The sequence below is a fragment of the Haliaeetus albicilla genome, chromosome 4, assembly GCF_947461875.1.
Source record: "Haliaeetus albicilla chromosome 4, bHalAlb1.1, whole genome shotgun sequence".
In the NCBI taxonomy this organism is placed as follows: Eukaryota; Metazoa; Chordata; class Aves; order Accipitriformes; family Accipitridae; genus Haliaeetus; species Haliaeetus albicilla.
Window position 1 is genome coordinate 21703830 of NC_091486.1, and position 17996 is coordinate 21721825.

General features: G+C 37.3%; 1 protein-coding gene across 4 annotated transcripts in view; it reads right to left on the reverse strand.

Moving 5' to 3' along the window:
• Positions 1-1574: 1574 nt before the first annotated feature.
• Positions 1575-17996, reverse strand: part of TTC21B (tetratricopeptide repeat domain 21B) — a 44277-nt gene continuing 27855 nt past the window's right edge. For 2 of the 4 annotated variants that reach the window (XM_069781292.1, XM_069781295.1), the window contains 9 exons: positions 17224-17334; positions 16035-16116; positions 15135-15285; positions 14476-14637; positions 13875-14070; positions 11879-12103; positions 8968-9088; positions 6591-6658; positions 1575-5616 (listed from right to left, as the gene is read on the reverse strand). In XM_069781292.1, coding sequence (XP_069637393.1) covers positions 5539-5616; positions 6591-6658; positions 8968-9088; positions 11879-12103; positions 13875-14070; positions 14476-14637; positions 15135-15285; positions 16035-16116; positions 17224-17334 — 1194 coding nt within the window. In that variant the 3' untranslated portion in view covers positions 1575-5538. Of the gene's footprint in view, positions 5617-6590; positions 6659-8967; positions 9089-11878; positions 12104-13874; positions 14088-14475; positions 14638-15134; positions 15286-16034; positions 16117-17223; positions 17335-17996 lie in introns of all 4 variants that reach the window. The other 2 variants (XM_069781293.1, XM_069781294.1) reach the window with 2 other exon arrangements.

The following is a 17996-nucleotide window of genomic DNA, read 5'->3' on the forward strand; positions in this document are numbered from 1 at the left end:
GACAGTGCGTCCGGCTGGTGGCCGGCACTTCCCGGAGACCCGTTTGCCCAGCTGCCAGGCAGCAGCGCCCTTCTCCGCAGCCTGAGCTCCTCGCCCCGTCTCACGTTTGCCCAGCGCGGGGCACGCAGGGCCGGGCCGGGCCGGCCCCGGCCCCGGCCCCCTGGAAGGCCACCGGGGCCGGCGGCGTCGGCGGGACTGGAGGGGGCTGCGCGCGGGGCGTGCGCGCGTGAGAACGCGCGCGGCTGGGGGGCCGTGCGCGTGCAGGAGTGCCTGAGGGGGATCCTCCGCCCCGGCCCCGGCCCCGCGCCTGCCCCAGGACCTCTCCCTCGCGTCGCGACTCCCTCCCGCCTGTTGTGCCCCCGCGCCGCGCCGGGCGCATGCGGGCGGTTGGCGGGGAACGGAGGAGAAGCGGCACCGGGCGCTGCCCCGCCGCCGGCCACGGCCCCTCGCCACGGAGGAGCGGGGGCCCCGCGGGGGGGCTCCCGGGGCCAGCAGGCTCCCCCCCCGCGGCTCCCCCACTCACCTCGTCCGGCAGCAGGACGACGAAGGCGCTGTCCGCGCGAGCGGCCGCGGGCAAAGGGAGAACGCGGCGCCCTCCGCCGCTCCCGCCCCGGCCGGGAGGCCGCCCACGGCGCCAGGAGCCTGAAGCCGGGCGGGCTGCTACGGCTTCCGCTCAGCGGCCGCCAGGTGCGCGCGGGCGGGCGGGCGGGCTGCCGGCCCTGCGCTTGCGCGCTGCCCCGCCCTCACCTGGCGCCCAGGTGCGCGAGGCAGCTGCCGCCGGCGGGCTGCGGGGGCCGCGCGCGCCGCCCGGGACTCCGCGCTGGGGAGCGAGGCCTGGCCCGGGGGAGGGGGGGCGACAAGGGGGCGCCTGCAGGCTGCTGCCGAAGGAGCTCAAGAGCACGCGGGCTTGTGGAGCGGGAACACTTTACTCGTCCCTCTTCGACTTCTGTACCCAAAGGAAAGCGTAATTTTTAGACAATTACATAATGCGCGCCGCAGCAGGGCACGACGATCGATGCGTGCTTTAACATCCAAATTACGGAGTGCGTTTTAAGCATCACGGCAGGGTGCTGCGGGTTTTTGTCTTCAATCACGTAAGTGTTCTGTCCTGCAAGATGGGGTTGACCGGGCGCTCCCCGCTCACGTTGCTGGGAAACAGAACACAAAATCCCTTAGAGGTGAGATCAGAGTTTGAGAGAAAGGATATCACACTGAGCTCCCTTCCTTCACAATGCAAAGTTTCCCAGAGGGATAGATATAAAATCACTTTTATGGAAAAACATGGCTTAATTTTGGGGAGGAAAACAAAAAAAAAAGAGTAAGCATCACACACACAGTTTACTCCTAACTTCCCTTAACATAGCGTACACTCCCTTTCTTCCTACTTTCAAGTAAGAGTAGCACAATTACAGTCTCAGCATTTCAAAGCCAATTTCTTTCAGCTTGCTGAACTGCAGGTAGCTAAACGTGCTCAGCAAATACATGGTGAGTTGGCAGTAGTTACACTGATTGTACAGCAGTGACAAAAATGTTAGTATTTCATAATTGAATTCATCTTCCCCAGGAACACTTAATGAAGATTTAGACCAGAATTAATCACAAGTAGCATGTTCTGGTATTTCTAGCATTTTAAAATCCTTCCTTATGCCTTTGAAAGTTGAGGCCTGAACAAGTACTACATCCAATGAAATGTGCATAGCCAACATTCAACTTTTTGTAGCACAAAAGTCAAGTAAGCCAAATTCTAGTGTGAACACTTAAAAAAGCTGCTGTTTTCCAGAATAAAACCTGCATTAACAGACATACTGACTCCTTTAAAAAAAAAAAAAAAAAGTACTTCAGAACAAGATTTAGACCATTCACTTAGCTCTTTTAGCAAGCACCATGTCACATAATTGCCAAACCAAGTTTTAGCAAAGATAAAAGCATGTGACTTTTGCAGTAACGGTCCAACTCTAAACATTTCAAGGCCAGGCAATGTTTAAAAAAAAATAAAAAATTTCTGATTTCATTGCAAGATGAAGCAAGAGATAAAACCAGAGTGAATGAAGCCAGAAATCAAAATCACAGTTGTAAGGAGCCCAAACTGACAAAATAGTGATCTTATTTTTAAAAGTGGCATAGTTACAAGCTGATGGAAAAGTACTTGCTAGTGAAATTTTTCCTTAATTTCTTTTCCTATTTTCTCCTGTTCAGCATTGCATAGGGAACACACTAATGACTTCTTTATGACCAACTTCTGAAGAGCCGGAATCCACCCCCACTACCGAGACTTCCCTGAAATGTCTCCTGGACCACTTTTAAAGATAATTCGTTCAGAAAATTTTCAACAAATCCTCTAACACTATAAACTCTGTTTAAATTATTATGTTTACAAAGCTACTCACTCATCTAATGGGTAACAAGATTAAGGTTTAGGTTACTAAACCTGAGTTGCCTGATTTATGAGCCTTTCGAAAAACTGCTGTAGCCACATTTGAGAAATGACTTGCTATAGTCAAACCTAGTCAAAAATGGGAAGAAACTGCAAATTACTTCTGCTCTATTTTTCTGTAAGAGTCTTACTAGTTTAGTTATTTTAGCTAATTATACTAATTATTATCCCTAATGATACTTTCTAGACCATCTTTCTAGTATTGGTACAGATCTGAAAAAAGCAGTACGGAATTAAAACAGAAGTATTATTTAGTACACTGTTACCAAAAATGTTTACATATCCTCTAGAAGATATTCTAGGCATTCTGTACCTGCAGGGGAAAGGGGGACAAGAGAATAGAGGAATAGACACCTATGGTTTATGTTGCTATAGCTACAAGATGCTTAGATTTCCAGTTTCAGTGAATGAATCAATAGAAACCACAGCTTCACTCTCCTCTTTTATTCACCCCAGGCAAAACTGGAAGATGGGTTGCTAAGCAACACCACACTAAAGACTGCAGCTCTTTGAAATTAGCATTACTGACTCCCCTCCATCCCAGGAGTCTCTTCCATTCAAAACCATTTATTAAGAAAGGGGCTAAAAAAAAAAAGAAAAGCTACCAGCACATGTGTTTTTAAAATAAGAAACTGTAAAAGCAGAAGGAAAGCTGAAATTAACACTTTCAATTAGTTGGAGTAAAGAGAAATGAAACAAAGCCATTCCTTCTGCAGAGAAAGTAAAAAAAGATTTAGTAAGGACAGGAAAACTTAAATTGGCTTATATAAACTGAAAGGGAAATGGAAAGGCCATTTATTTCTTCTGGGAATACTATATTAAAGCAAGATTTTCTCTAAAGGACTACTTATAGCCACTTTTTGTTAAAAATTGAAATCTGAAGATGTGCCTCATTTGCACTCTTCTTTTAAAGACCTCATGTATAAAAAGACATTAATGGCTAGATATACATGCATAGTATATGAATAAAAGCTCTTCACCAAAAGTTAGCCATGAAAAGCTCAAAGTTTCAGTTAAATTTCTATCAACTAATTTCTGTAACTTATCATTGTCATGACCTAAACTGTTACTCATCTTATGCTCATGATAAAAACAAAGTAGATGTAGATGCAGATTACTCTTGCCTTTTTTGAAAGCATCTTGCATTTATTGATATAAACCCATCTATTTTTATTCTAAACTTCAGCTAAACGTTATTCCAGTGCTATTGAGGAAGCAAAACCACATTGATGCTATATGAATAGGTCTGTGTACAAAGAAATGTTGCTTTACTAGAAACTGCTTTGATAAGGCCTGTGTACTTATTCTTTTAGCAGTGGGGAAAAAACCAAACCCAAAACAGCATAGTTGAAGAATTCATAGTCTCCTGAGCCCCACAGCCCAGCTCCCTTACAGTTCCTCCCAGCCTCCACATTTTCCAGATCCTTCCACGTTCCTCCTTCCACTCCCATACCATCCCACAGTTTTTCCCCAGTCTCCTCAATCTTCTTCCTCAGATCTCTATCATGCTGCACAACTGGCAGGCAAAAACTAGGGAGCCTGTACTGTGCCTGGTACGGTTATGTACACACTGATTGCCCCTGCTCAAACAGAAGGGATAAGGCTACAGCATAAGTTTCAAGGTTCCCTGGGGAAGGAGAGGCCGCTTATTTGGGTCTTTTCTCAATTCTAATATTCACACAAATCTTGTAGAAGTGTTATAGTCCTGAGACACCTCTACTAATTTTAGTTAGGCTGACCAACAGCTCAAAAGTTACTGGAATGCAGAGCCTGGAAACCACCAGTAGGTAGCATCATTGTGTAAGTGATGCATATCAATCTATTTAGGAAACAAGGCTATAAAGTTACCTGAGATACAGCACCCAGTTATTGATAAGCAAGATAAGATACAATTGTAAACAGGCTCCCTTTTGGAGCCTTAATATTAAGCTGACGTAAAAAAGAAACCCAAAAATCAAATGAAAGTGACTTTACACAATGTCAACATGAAAAGCTAAAAAAGGAGGAAACTGAAATTGGTTATTTTAAGAAACATAATCACTAGTATTAAGAATTCTCTTTTCATGCCAAAACATTACTTTTCTAGTCAAATACATACAACATCAAGTGCTGTTTGAAAACCAAATACAGCAATGTAACAGTGTTTTTTGTTAGGCACCTATTTTTTCAAAAATTCTACATCACTGAAAAAACCTCCTGATTCTTCTCCTTTCTCTCATTCATTGATGACACACTGTTCCTCCCTAAAGATCCACAGGTACATTCCGTATGTAAGACAAGATCATAACCCCCTGTAATCAAAACAATTTCTCCAGAAAGGTGTTTTATATGTATTAAACAAAATAAGTGCTGACTTCTACACATATGACTGTACTGTCTACACATACAATGCTGAAAGACTAAACACTCCAAATTAAAAATGTCAAACATTTCTCTTCATGGAAATCTGACAGGTAGATAACAGACAGCATGAATAGAAAATAAATTCTGTGTAAGACTTGCATGATGTATAAAAGCATTTACTGAATATTTACATAAGGTCTTACTTTTAAATATTAGATTTTCATTAAAAATGTAAGTTCCACTGAGAACTATGTAGCTGGTTTTTCAAGATTAAAAAAATAAAGCATGCTTAAAACATATGTAAGAATAAAAAAAACATACTTTAGAAATACACCTGTAGTATTAAAGATTACACTATAATTATGAATAAATGGTTTACACAAACTGAAATCCAGCATTTTGACAATGCACCTGCACTAGATAGGATAGGCTGTTGTTTTCAGTGCTATTTCAAACGGACAAGCCAAAATACAAAGTTGTATGCTCTAAAACATTTTTATAATGCCAATGACACTTTTTTATGATGCTGGATGACACTTTACATAGCACACATGTAAGCAGTATTCTCTCCTGAATAAGAATAAATGCAATTCCTTTCAGGGCTGCAGATTTTTCTTAAAAATAATCCAGATCTCTAGTATCATTAAGTTAATAATATTCACAGTACTTTTGTGCTGATATGGTCTCTGTCACTGCAGTACTTCATTCATAGTTTACGAAGTCAGATTAAACAAACAATCCATAAGCCATACAAAAAATATTCATGTTCTTAGTGATGCACGGGCCTTGTCAAGTATTTCCTTTCTGATCTTTGGATAGTTTGGATGTGCTTCAAGAACCTGTCAAAAGACAAAACAACCCAAAAGCTCTGTGTCTAAAAGGAAAGAATACTGTGTTTGTTTATCCCCCTCATCACTGAGCTTACACATTCTAAAACTAAAAAAACGTGACTAGTTTGTTTTAAGAATGCATAAAAATTTAACTGTGGCTGGAGACTTCTATGTATGGAAGTCAAGAACAGCTTTATCAAAGACACCTTGTTTCCCTTTCATGCTGCCCTGTCACCCTGGTGCAAAAGACACAGGGGTCAATGGCTAAAGCCTCTGGGTGGCTTGAAATGTGTACATACAGAACAGTGACCTCTGGAGACATTTCCAAGGTTTTAAGTATACTTTCTCTGCAATGATAAACTGCTCTTATGTTTTCACTCCCTCAGGCTCTTTCTTACTATACTCTACCCACTTCATCTTCTTGCCCTTCAAATCCCTCCTTTCCTTTATCCTTCCATTCAGTTTGTCCTTTCTAGTTATCTTTATTTCCCCCCAAAAGAGCAAATACAATTTATTTCATTATTAATACTAATCATTATTAATTCATAATATTCACTCTGCTTCTGTAATAGTAGCCCTTCCTCTTATTCTGGATCTGCTCTATTTATGTTTCGACCATACAAAGATAATACTGGAAGTTACTTTTTAACAATGTCTTCTGATATTAACATTTGATTAACTTCTTCAGCTATACTTCTGTCTGGATTTACCAACTTGCAACCACAGGGCCAAAAGAAGGTGCTGCCATTTGAATATGCTTTCATATATGATAGCCAACCACTTTATCTCTTATTTACCTGGTGGCCAGGGAGCTCAAGATAAAGCAGATTATGTCGAGGATATTTAATCAAACTTATTAAATAGGGTGTCTTTCTGACATCAAGCCATATATTTTAGAAATTTAAACTCAACAAAAAAAGGATCATTATGCAAAAACATATCGCTACCACAGACAGAGTATTAAGTATGTAAACAAATTCTACCTTATGACAAACATCGATTGCATCAACATATCTCTTTCCTTTCAGGTAATTGAAAGCCAGCTTGTATCCTGTAAATAAAAGGGGCAAAAAAGGCAACAATTTCAGTTTCTGTATTGAATAATGAAAATATCGCATTCAAATGCATTTTGGTCACCATATGTTTCTAAAGTTAGTATGTTTGTTTTCTAGTATTCTCTCATCTAAGCCTGTAGAGATCAAAATTTCTACTGAAAGTCACTTCAAGTAGTAAATAAAAGTCCTTTACACGCTGAAAGCTATGTTTGAATCAAAAGGAGACATTATTCTGGAGAGCATGTGTTACTACGGAGAATACATAATGGTTGTCCTCTTTCAATTACTATGGTACCCCACAGAGTTTCTCACTGTGACCTATAACACACTGTCCTTTAATAACAGAATTGCCTTTACAGAGGGACAAAAGAAGAAAAAAAAAATCAGGATAGCAATAACAAAACTAGGGAATTAAAACACTATTCTGTTCTACTGTCAGCAGACCACTGATAAAAAAGTCACATGGAATAGCTAAGTCGCATAGCAACATGCCAGGCTGATACTTTCAATATAAAAAGTACAGCTCAAGTATACCAGCCTGGACAGATATCAGGACTAAGGGAAAAAAGGTTATAAGCATGGAATTTCCAAAATTTGAAATTTTAAATCTTTGATTTATGAACTTATCCTCGCTAGCAAGTGAGTATGAGGAATCTCATACCATTTTTTACAGTTTTACTTGCCAGAAGCAGTTTGTGCTCCTTTAACCATTTTAGTTTTAATGCATGACAATTCTCACAATGCTGTATGCAAAACTAGGAAACAATGTGCACAGAGTACCTTTACTATCATACTCTCACTGTTCGTATGCAAGATCATTCCACAGTTTAACTTCACTAAGGCATTCTCCTGTCTAGACACCAAATGATTTTGTAATTTGTTCAATTCCTACCCTCTAGAGGGTTTCAAAGTAGCAAAAGTCTTGATCTATGTTATCTACAAACTCAAGAAATCATACCTTGTTACTGTTAAAATGTCTTCTAATATGTTTTATTTGATCAACAACTGTAATATCTTAGCCAAGACATTCACAGGTCAGTCTACAGGAGCAGGAACAACTAGTAAAATTACTGCATCCAAATGCAGGTATCTAGAGATTTTCCCACATAACCTAAATCAGATTTCTATCAGTCATTTTTATTTCTGTTTTGACATCTGAATCTTCCTTCTGCTTTGACCCTCCTTATTTTTTGACTCACAGTACATAGGGTAACATCTAGTTTTGGCAATCCATCCATGCATGTGCATTTTTATATCTTTAACTGTGTTATAAAAGCAGGAGCTAAATCACAAAACATTTAGTTCCATTAATAAAACACTACTTTAATCTACAGATCATATTAGATAAAATCATGAACCAAACCACTGCAGCATCCAGAAGTTACAATTAAAGAAGCAAGATGTATGGCAGTTCATATGCATAACAGTTACTATCTTGTTAAAAAAACCACTTGTCTTCCCATTGATGCCAAAGGCTCTCTCACCCTAACACTAAAAAACCTAGGGCACAAAAAAAGACCACAAATTAAAGACCGCAAGAAGTAAGTATTTTTGAGGTGCCATAAGCATAGCCCAAAACCTGGAACAGAATTTGTGTAAACCACCAGCCTTGGGACCTAGAGACAGACTCTAGGTGTTGAGTAAGAAAGGGCATTTATCCTATGTATCAACTTCATAAAGGGTTTCCTACATTCAAATAGCCTAGAAATGTGACAGTTTAGTGTAGACTTCAATTAATGATCCAAATTAGAACTTGAATAGTATCCCAAGTTTTCAGTTAACCATCTTTTTTAAACCAGATATATTTAAATATCTTTAAATAATTTATTTTTAAAATCCTTACTCATGTATATAAAACCTTATCCATATAAATAGATAATTTGTCTGATTATCAAAAGGAAATAATTAAATTAATGATCTGCCACCATCAGATATATACTGGGTATTATAAAAGGTTCTCTACTATAGATAGTACATACTGCATTACTATAAATACATTATTAAAAATTAATGCCGTACTTAGAGAAAGTTGTTCACAAAGAGCAAACTAAAACTGTTTCAGACCAAACCCAGCACTAACACAGTAAGCAGAAACTTCTGAAGTATCACAAAGCTGCTACCTCTTGCACCAGGGGCTTTCCAAGTGACTGTTACATACACCTTTAAACATCTGTGGTTTTTATGTGAGGAAAGCCAGTGGTACTCTACCCCTACAGAACATTAAAAGCAGTCTTTCCAGTAAAGGGTAGCTGTTTCATTCCTACTGTAGTGCCTGAAATCATGCTTATAGGTTATATATACATGCCTATTGTTGGATTCATTTGGTTTCCATATTTCCAGGCCATCTCATAATTTAATGCTGCATCCTTATATGCTTGTTCCTTTTCCATTATGTATCCCATGTATTCATAAGCCTTGCAGCATGACTGCAAAATATAAATATTAATTCAAACTTTTATTTAGGTAAGCTTACATATAATAATACCGACAGCTTAATTATTTAAATGCTTCAAATCTGTACAACTGGAAAGCTAAGTGATACTTGTACTAACTCTGATGACAAGCTGGTCTTGATTTAAAACATCTGTAATACAAATCAGTTATATGGAATTCTGCACAGCGACTTCCTAAGTTACTCCGAGTCAAGTACAGAGTTCATCACAGAGGACACTGCAACTACACCTTCAAAAATGTTTAGAGCCTCCTGAAACCCTGTAGATACCACTCTCGGTTAATAATAACCGTATGGCAGCCACATTTCAAGTCCAGCGGGAAAGTGTTAGATCTTCCACAAATATTGTTTGTTTCACTTTTTCTTAAAAATGTATTTTCATAGCCTTATTTTTGGAAACTGTTTTACATTATAATTTTCCACTTAAAGCTAAAGACATACACAAATATCCTAAAGAGAACACCAACCATTAAATATTTCATTTTGTATAACTCCAAGTGGCAAGTTACAAGCATCTGGAAAACAGGTTTCAAAAACTACTAAGCGCTAGATGAAAATACTAGCCTTGCTTATGTTACGCATACACATAAATCAATTTAAATCCATAGTAAAAGTTAGTATGAAAGACACAGTAATTCATACAGAAATCTTAAATTTAGTAGATAAAGCAGGAAAAAAACCCACAAAAATAAGCAAAACCCTAACTACCATATGCCCTTACTGTGAACAGCTTATAGTATCATGCTGCCAATAGGTCAAATACTTGAGAGAAAAAATGAAGATTTTATGAAAATATGCACCTTTTTTTTTTTTACATCGGCAGAACAAAGAATTGCTGCTATATAAATTACATTCCACCTTTAACTTCACTATTTCCAGTTAGGCTTCCAAAATCTACTGATGAAAAGCTTTCAAATCACAGCATACTGGGATAAGCAGTATGGGAATGCCTAGAAAATGAGGACAAAAATATACTCCCCCTCTCATTTGTGATAAAACAAAAAGGTCAAATTCAAGAAGAGTAATCAGTAAGAAGCCCCAATTTCAAAGAAACAGTCTGCTCATTGGGATCTTACTAACCAAACCTAAATATTTTAAAATCAAAACAAACCTGTATTACAAGATACCAGACTTATGAAGTTTTCACCCAACACACTTACTTAAATTATATATATACACACACATATATCCATATCATTCGATTCTGGATGATAAAAACAATCCTAAAAACTAATTCATCACAATAACGTGTTTTCTCAATCTAATAAAATCTTCCAAATTGGAGAATACCACACAAAATACTGTCTTATGAATTAACAAGATTTGTTAAGATCTAAAATATTCAACACCTATTTGTATAGTACAAGTCCTGCTTAGCTGCTTTGCATACAAGTTGGAGAAACATCAGTATCTTTACTATGCTGTTTTAAGGAACCAGACTTCTAATTTGCCATCCTCCTTCCTATCAAGCAGAACTTGTTTATCTAAGCCCCTCATGGGTCCCAAACTTTTTAGAAGAAAACAAATTACTTGGTAGGCTATGTTTTTGGAGCCGCTTGGAATTTCTGCAACAAAGTGTCATTTGTGGTACATACCTGCTCAACTGACCATCTATTTCAAGGTATATCTTGTTTTGGGAGATGACTCATATTTATCCTCCAGTGGTATGGATTTTGCAACTTCCCTTGGCCATCTGGACAAGTGTGTAACTGACCTTAAGGTAGAATTTTTTCTTAACTAAATTCAAACTCATTTTCTGTAAAAATGAAATTGAGTACATCCTATTTTAAGAGGCATCTCTGCAGAGGTACATGATACCATTATACCAAGAACTGTTGCAGCTGCCTCTTGATTTTGTATTTAGAAATAAAAAGAGTACAAGTTCAAAAAAGTCTACCTCTCAAGGAGGTTGTAGAAATGTGACTGAATAATGAACCTTATCTTCTATACTGATGAATTCAGAAAAAGAAATATACAGCATCAGGTCCTTTTCTAAACCAAATCTGTGCACTATAAACAGTATCCTGAACCTGCAGCATAGTATCTATGGAAAACTAGCCTATTGGATGTGCCTCATGTGAAGGAAAGTGAAGTGTATAGATGGAAAAATGTGGTAAGCAAAAAGGGACAAAATGAAAAAAAAGCACACAAGCTAAGATCTGTCCTTGTTCCTATAGTCAAAGCAGAGTATTAGGCAGTTTGCCAGCTCAGAAACCCTGAGGCAAGAACATCAGAGCTTGTCCCCAGACAATCTACCAGACAGTATCTTCACAGCAGAGAATTAATACTAGCATTAAAAAAAAAACCCCAAACAAAAAACTCTTGTATAGTAGCAGGCTTATGAACATAAATGTTTAAAAACATATTTTAAGATACGAAGATAACATCTCTTAATAAATGGAGCAAGTTTCCAAAATTTATATGGCTACATTTTTCTTCATCAGGTTTGCAAGACTCAGTAACATGCACCTCTGATGCTCTATAAACACCTTAAGCTTCTAGTGTCACCACAGCTAAAACTGGCATAAGTTATTACAGAATATGAATAAAAATGACTAAGCAGCATTCACAGATTTGTTTACTACCCTTCAGTGTAAAGTTGCTGGTTTCCTGGCTTGTTTCGGTCTACTTCTCCTTAATAAGTGAAATACCAGGCAATTGGAAAAAGAAATGCAATTCAAAATCCTTTTTCAGAGGAAAACTAAACATTAGAAGAATTAAAATAAAAGGTTACTAAGGTTACTTTTAATGTACATTCACTTACCCTGTTATGACGAAGGCACCGTTTTAATAATTCACCTGCCATATCATATTTAGCAGATTGAATATATATATCTGCAAGCAGAAGCCAACTCTTTTCAAACTCCTCTGCATCAATGGGATTCCAGCTCATTTTTGAAATCCGTTTTAACTGATTTCTGGCTCGTGGAGTCTGTTTCAAGATCATGTAGGCTGTGGCCATTCCCAAAAGTGCTGGTATATGATCCTTCTGCAGTAAAAACCATAGTGACTGCTTAGTGCTTTTTTATTTTGCTTTTAACTTTTTTCTTTTTTTTTTAAATAAGACTTTCACCAGGTATCTAAACTAAAAGCTAAATCTCAGGAAATAAAGATAGATGGAAAACATGTTTGTAACATGTAACATCTAGTGCTATGATTATTTCTGTAAGACTAATCATGATAAACACCACATTAATTAAGAGGCTGAACAGAAGTTTGGGCTCAAAACAATCTTCTTCAGGCTCAGGAAACGTTGAAAGCATCCACAGGTATTTCATCTCAGCAAGAAACATTCTGATACCATCAAGATCTATCCTTTTGATACACAAATAAATACTTCAGATAGAAACTGAACTCACTTGAAGTTACAAGTGGTATTTTCTACTTTTAGCAGTTCCTGTCAAATAACAATAACAGGGACACCAATTCCTATTATTAGGTGTACAGCTCCTAAAAATGTAAGTCTACACTGCCCATATCCAGAAGCTATGTATAGCAAACAGGATTCTTAAAAGCCACCATTCTATGCAAGAGCCTCAAGCAAGCAGTAAGAAGTGCAGGAGCAAGTGTGATTTTTAAAATCCTGCCTTTATTAGCACAGGGTATAGATGAGAATGGGGCTTACATCCTGAAACTGCTTCCTAAATGCAGAGAGTAGTTCTATTAGCAGCTAACTTAAAAGCCTCTTTCTCCCTCTCAGTGTTCCTGCCTCACTATTGGCATTCTGCCTTTACACTTCTTTGTAGGGTTGTGCTGTAAATAGGCTTGCCATAGTGGGTTAAAGAAAAAAGACCCCACCAAAACCCCCTCTTCTGCATAAGGATCAGCTCGTCCCCCCTCTCCCTCAATAGTCACACCTAGCATGGATCAATAACCTCTAAAGTCTGAAGAGATTAAAACTGTATACTTTATGCAACCCTGAAGAGAAGACTAAATAGACTGGAGCATTTTCTTCCTGCTGGAACTGTGTCACCGTGTCAAAAAACATTCAATATTCACAGGACCTCGGATCAACTCTGAGCAAGACTGGGAAGCCAGTACTGAAGGTAGAGGGACCTTGTTTGTGATTCTCATAACTGCCTTACACACAAGGTAAGCACCAGTATACTCAGCTTAGCCAAGAAGCAGTTTAGCACACAGTTAATGGGTAGTTAAGTATTTCTTGGCATTCTGATGGATTAGATGTGTCCACATGTGCTTAAATAAAATCTGTTGAAAGGTGCTGGTAGCAAAAGTATCTGTTGTTAATCCTAAAGCTAATGACTACAAGTAGCTATAAAATAATGAAGATTTCCATCATAAGGATGAATTTTAAGCAGATGGATAATCTTGCCCTGGAATCTAAATTCTGTCAAATTGCCATGAAGTACATGAAGGCAGCTTATATTTAATTCCTTTTGCTTACAGAATGAAGGTATTGTATAGACTTCTATCATCAGACACGCTGCTGGCAAGACTGGGAATTAAAAAGCAGACCCAGCAACTTGAACCAAATAGCCTATCCACATTTCAGTAACTGGCAATGTTACCATTTAGTTGAGTTATAAATTTGCAATCCACTTGAAAACCTCTAAACCATGTTATTTCAGCATGGTTTTTTTTCAAATTTTATATAAAATATTCTTGAATAGGCAAAAAAATCCTTAGAACAAATAGCACTAACACATGCCACTATTCCTGAAAGTTAACTGTGAGACTAGTTAAAAAAAAATGTAGTAAGTGTGAAAGAGAAGACTGAGGAAATGAGACAGGTTACTAACCTCAGCCACTACTATTTCAGTGAAAGTGTTCAGTGCTCGTTCAACACTTGATTTTTGTTTGGTTGCCATGAGACAATAATTTTCCATGATTCGCAGCTGAATGTGACCCTGAATGGTCTGAGGCTTGAGTTCCTTCAGAAGATTTTCTGCTGTTCTTACAGCCAACTGCACGGACTCCTGCTTCTCTGTTGAATTACTGTTATCAGAAAGAAAGTGCTTGTAAAAGCTTATTTTTTTAATATACACCAAATTAATTACAAGCTAGTACCAATTCCATGCTACAGGCACACCATTTTGTACAAGACAGCTCTGTTATATAGGAATTCTACATTGATTCTCTTCTGTAACAACAGCAGTTCCAACCTAACAAGCTCTTTTTAACACTGCAAGTGACCAGGATTCCAGATAAAATCTTCTATATTTTCTGCTTGAGACTGACTTATTATAGTGTAGGATGGTCTCTCACAATATAGTAAGTAGACTATTCAAAGCATTAGATACGCTTAAAGTTCTAGCAATTTAAATTAAGGCACTTTATTAAGGGGCTGCAGAGGAAGGGGATGACAGAAGAACCCAAGCAATATTTATTTCATTCACTTACCCTATGTCAGCATCCAGATTTTCGAAGACTTCACCACCCACAGTTTCATTATCTGGGTTCAAACAAATTTCAATCATGTTGTAGACTGCATTCTGTCCCCAGTCACTGTCCTTTCGAGCTTTATTAAAATGCCGGAGTGCATCATTTGGTTCACCTGTATACCTAGACAGATAATTAAAATATTTAAAGCTGGGCAAGTGAAATTAGCTACAACAAATCCCACCCAACAATCCCAGAAGAAACCCAAGTATTTAAAAACAGATGACACACTTGCACACACTGATAATGCAGGGTTTGAACAGCACACATACTATTGCACGGAACTTGTTTTTTGCAGACCAAAACCAATCTGATAAATTCTAAAATTTGAAAATAAATAATATTGTATTTTTGAATCAGCAAGAATATCCCTTTTAACAAGCAGGAAATATGAAAGATGTATGCGAGACAGATAACAGCTTCATTTTAAAGAGGAGCTCATTGGAAAGTATTTCAGAACAGAAAAGGAGACCTTTCCTAAAATCCTACCACCTTAAGTAATTAGGAAAGCAGTGCTATATTACTTATCACACTATATGTACCACCTTTGAATGATAATGGATGATGAGAAAGTTAATACATCATCAAATAAACCTTATCTTATTTATAATTGGAAGTACCAAAGATACAGTCCTTTGCAGTAGTGAAATCCTGGTTCAAGCTTTGTTCTGGAAGAATGTTTTTCAGCCATTAAAAGAAATCTTGGGACTTCTTCTAGTTTCCCAGCTCTTCTTAACAGATCAATTAATTGTGAAAGGGTTGCATAGTTATCTAAATATACAAAAAATTAGGACATTGTAATTCTAGTTATTTGCTGTATAAATAGCTTAAGAAATAAAGAGCCTGCGTTGTTTTTTTCACATACAAAAATTATATATGGTGTAATACATAAGGCATATTACTCAGTAACCACGTTAGCAAGAATGAAGATACCAAGTGATACTTGCAATACTTTTATAAAAACGTGTACAAAGATAAGTATAATTGTACTTCACTTTCAAAAGCACTCAAATGAAAACATTTGCTGTACTGTCAAAACTTTTTTCACAAAGTCCACTAGAAAGCTTTACATTCATTATAGTACTATTTTAATAGATTTCTCTCTGGTCATAATTTGCAAATTGCTAGAAGAAACTTATTCCTGTCCAAGACAAGTTTCCTTTATTAATCTTGAAATAAAATGCTAGCTTTGTGTTCACGCACTTGGTATCTACACACAAGAGAAAGTGCTTCACAGTTACAAGTACATAACACCCTAGCTATATTTGGCTGGAGGTAAACAATGTACATTACATTGCAGCAAAGTAAATTACTATATCTATAAGAAATAATTTTCTCGTCTTCCCCTACAATAGCTTTATGTTTTTATATACAGTAATGGTCTTCGGTTTTAGTATCCATTACATTATAAATCGCACATTCTTTTTAATCATACAAAGTATTTTTTTAGATATTTATTCCTCTACCTCATTGGAACTATGTACCAGAAAGAATTAAAAATATCACTGCTAAATATTCACCTGGCTTGCGTTCTAGGAGCTGCTGGAAATGAAAGACAGCTTGTTCATAATCTTGCTTCCTGAACATGAGATCGGCCATCATCTACAGCATTGACCAATATAGAGAAAACAAAACAAAACATTGTAAATTGTGGTTTATAATGAACTCTAGTTCTGTGAAGTGGGGAGCTGAAACTATAGCTTTTAAGTGCTGCAGGAATTGCACAAGTAGTGAACTGAGTTGGGTTTTTCATTACTCTCTGGAAAATAAACACTATATACAGACACACAGGTTAATGAGCAGGTACAGGCTCATATCTCAACTTTTCACTTAAGGTAAAAATTAAAAGAAAATTAAACACTTTGATGTACCTTTCAAATATGTTGGGGTTTTTTTTTTACTTGTACAGTTTTACTTCTAATTTTATTTTCTATAAATGCAGATTAAGTATATACAAAGCAAAGTTAGTTTAAAGTTAGGGAAAAAGAAAGATGATAGCCCACTTCAGCAGTGGAAGTAAAACAAATAAAGAGTAGATTTAATAACATACATTAAGAGTGCTATTATTCCTGTTCTTGCACCATACTAGGATAAATTCCAGATGTTAGACTGCTGTGAGAAAATATATGATTCTCAACTTAAAATAATTTTGCTCCTAACTTGTTAAATCAAAAGTTGCTCGGTCTACTGAGTTGTCTTTTAAGCCAAGAAGTATACAAATCCTGTACAGAGAATCTGCAGCTGTGATTAGAAATGGTTAAGTAGGAATATGATTACTATGATTATATAAGGATGTAAAACCACCTTAAGAACACAGTTCTTTTCTTCTGGAAGTTTTTTTTTTAGATACTTGCTTTAATATTACTGTGCTGGAAAAATAACTTCTTCCCTGACCATTAGTCAATTGTTAATAGAACATGCATTAAGCCATGCTTTAGCCAATATTACAACTACTACTTTTTCCTCTACTAGTACTTTTAAAGACACATTTTTGCATTGAGATAGAATGAAGGCTATGATTGCTAGAAACTTCATATTGAATCATTATCTAGCATAAACAGAAAAACATTTTGTTCCAATGGATTTTTCACATGTTTGAAATCAGAAGCTGTAGGCTTTCTTAAAAGTAATATTTTATGGACTCATCACATTGCAGACACACAAACTTCAAAAAAACTTCTGATACAGGATTAGTATAATAGCACATACCATTGTTGCTGCTTCATTATCTTGGTCATTCTTCAGTAGTAAGGAACACTGATGTTGACAGGCATCGGTATCATCTTGTGCAAGATACAAACGTGCAAGTTCCAACATTGCCTGTATATTAAAATATTTAACTATATGTAATTCAAAAGATGAAGAAGCTGGTTCAGTTCTACAAGTATTAACCTGGGATTTCAGAGCCTCAGGGAAAATTTGTTTCTCTTCTAAAGAGAGAGCTTTCTCTGTTGTTTCCTGTGGGCTCTTGGTCAAGTAATTTAATTAGTTTCCATTCCCTCACCTTTAAACAGATAAACTTTTCTTCTTCAGAAGGATATTCTGGAGGTAGGTTGAAAACACAGCTGCTTAGAGAGTATTGCTCTGAAGACTACAGTATTTTGGTAAGAATAATTTTCTTGGAAAAAAATGTAAGTGCAAGTAGTTTTAAATTCACTGACACAAGCAAATACCTCATTAACATTCACCAATTAGTTCTGGAGTATAAGCAAATTCCAGCAGAAACAGTTTTCTTATTTGCATTTCCAAACCTACCACATTAAGACTGTGTATGGATCCATTTCTGAAAAGCAACTGCAGAATAAATATTAACAAACTGAAATGTATATAAGCATGCATCCTTAAGATGCATCATAGACTATTCTCAATAAAATGCCACAGAAAAGTTTATAAACACAAGAGTTACCACAGATTTAATCAAGTTCCCATTGAAGCAAACAGGAGTTAAACAAATCACAAAGTAAAATTAGCAGTAGACAAAC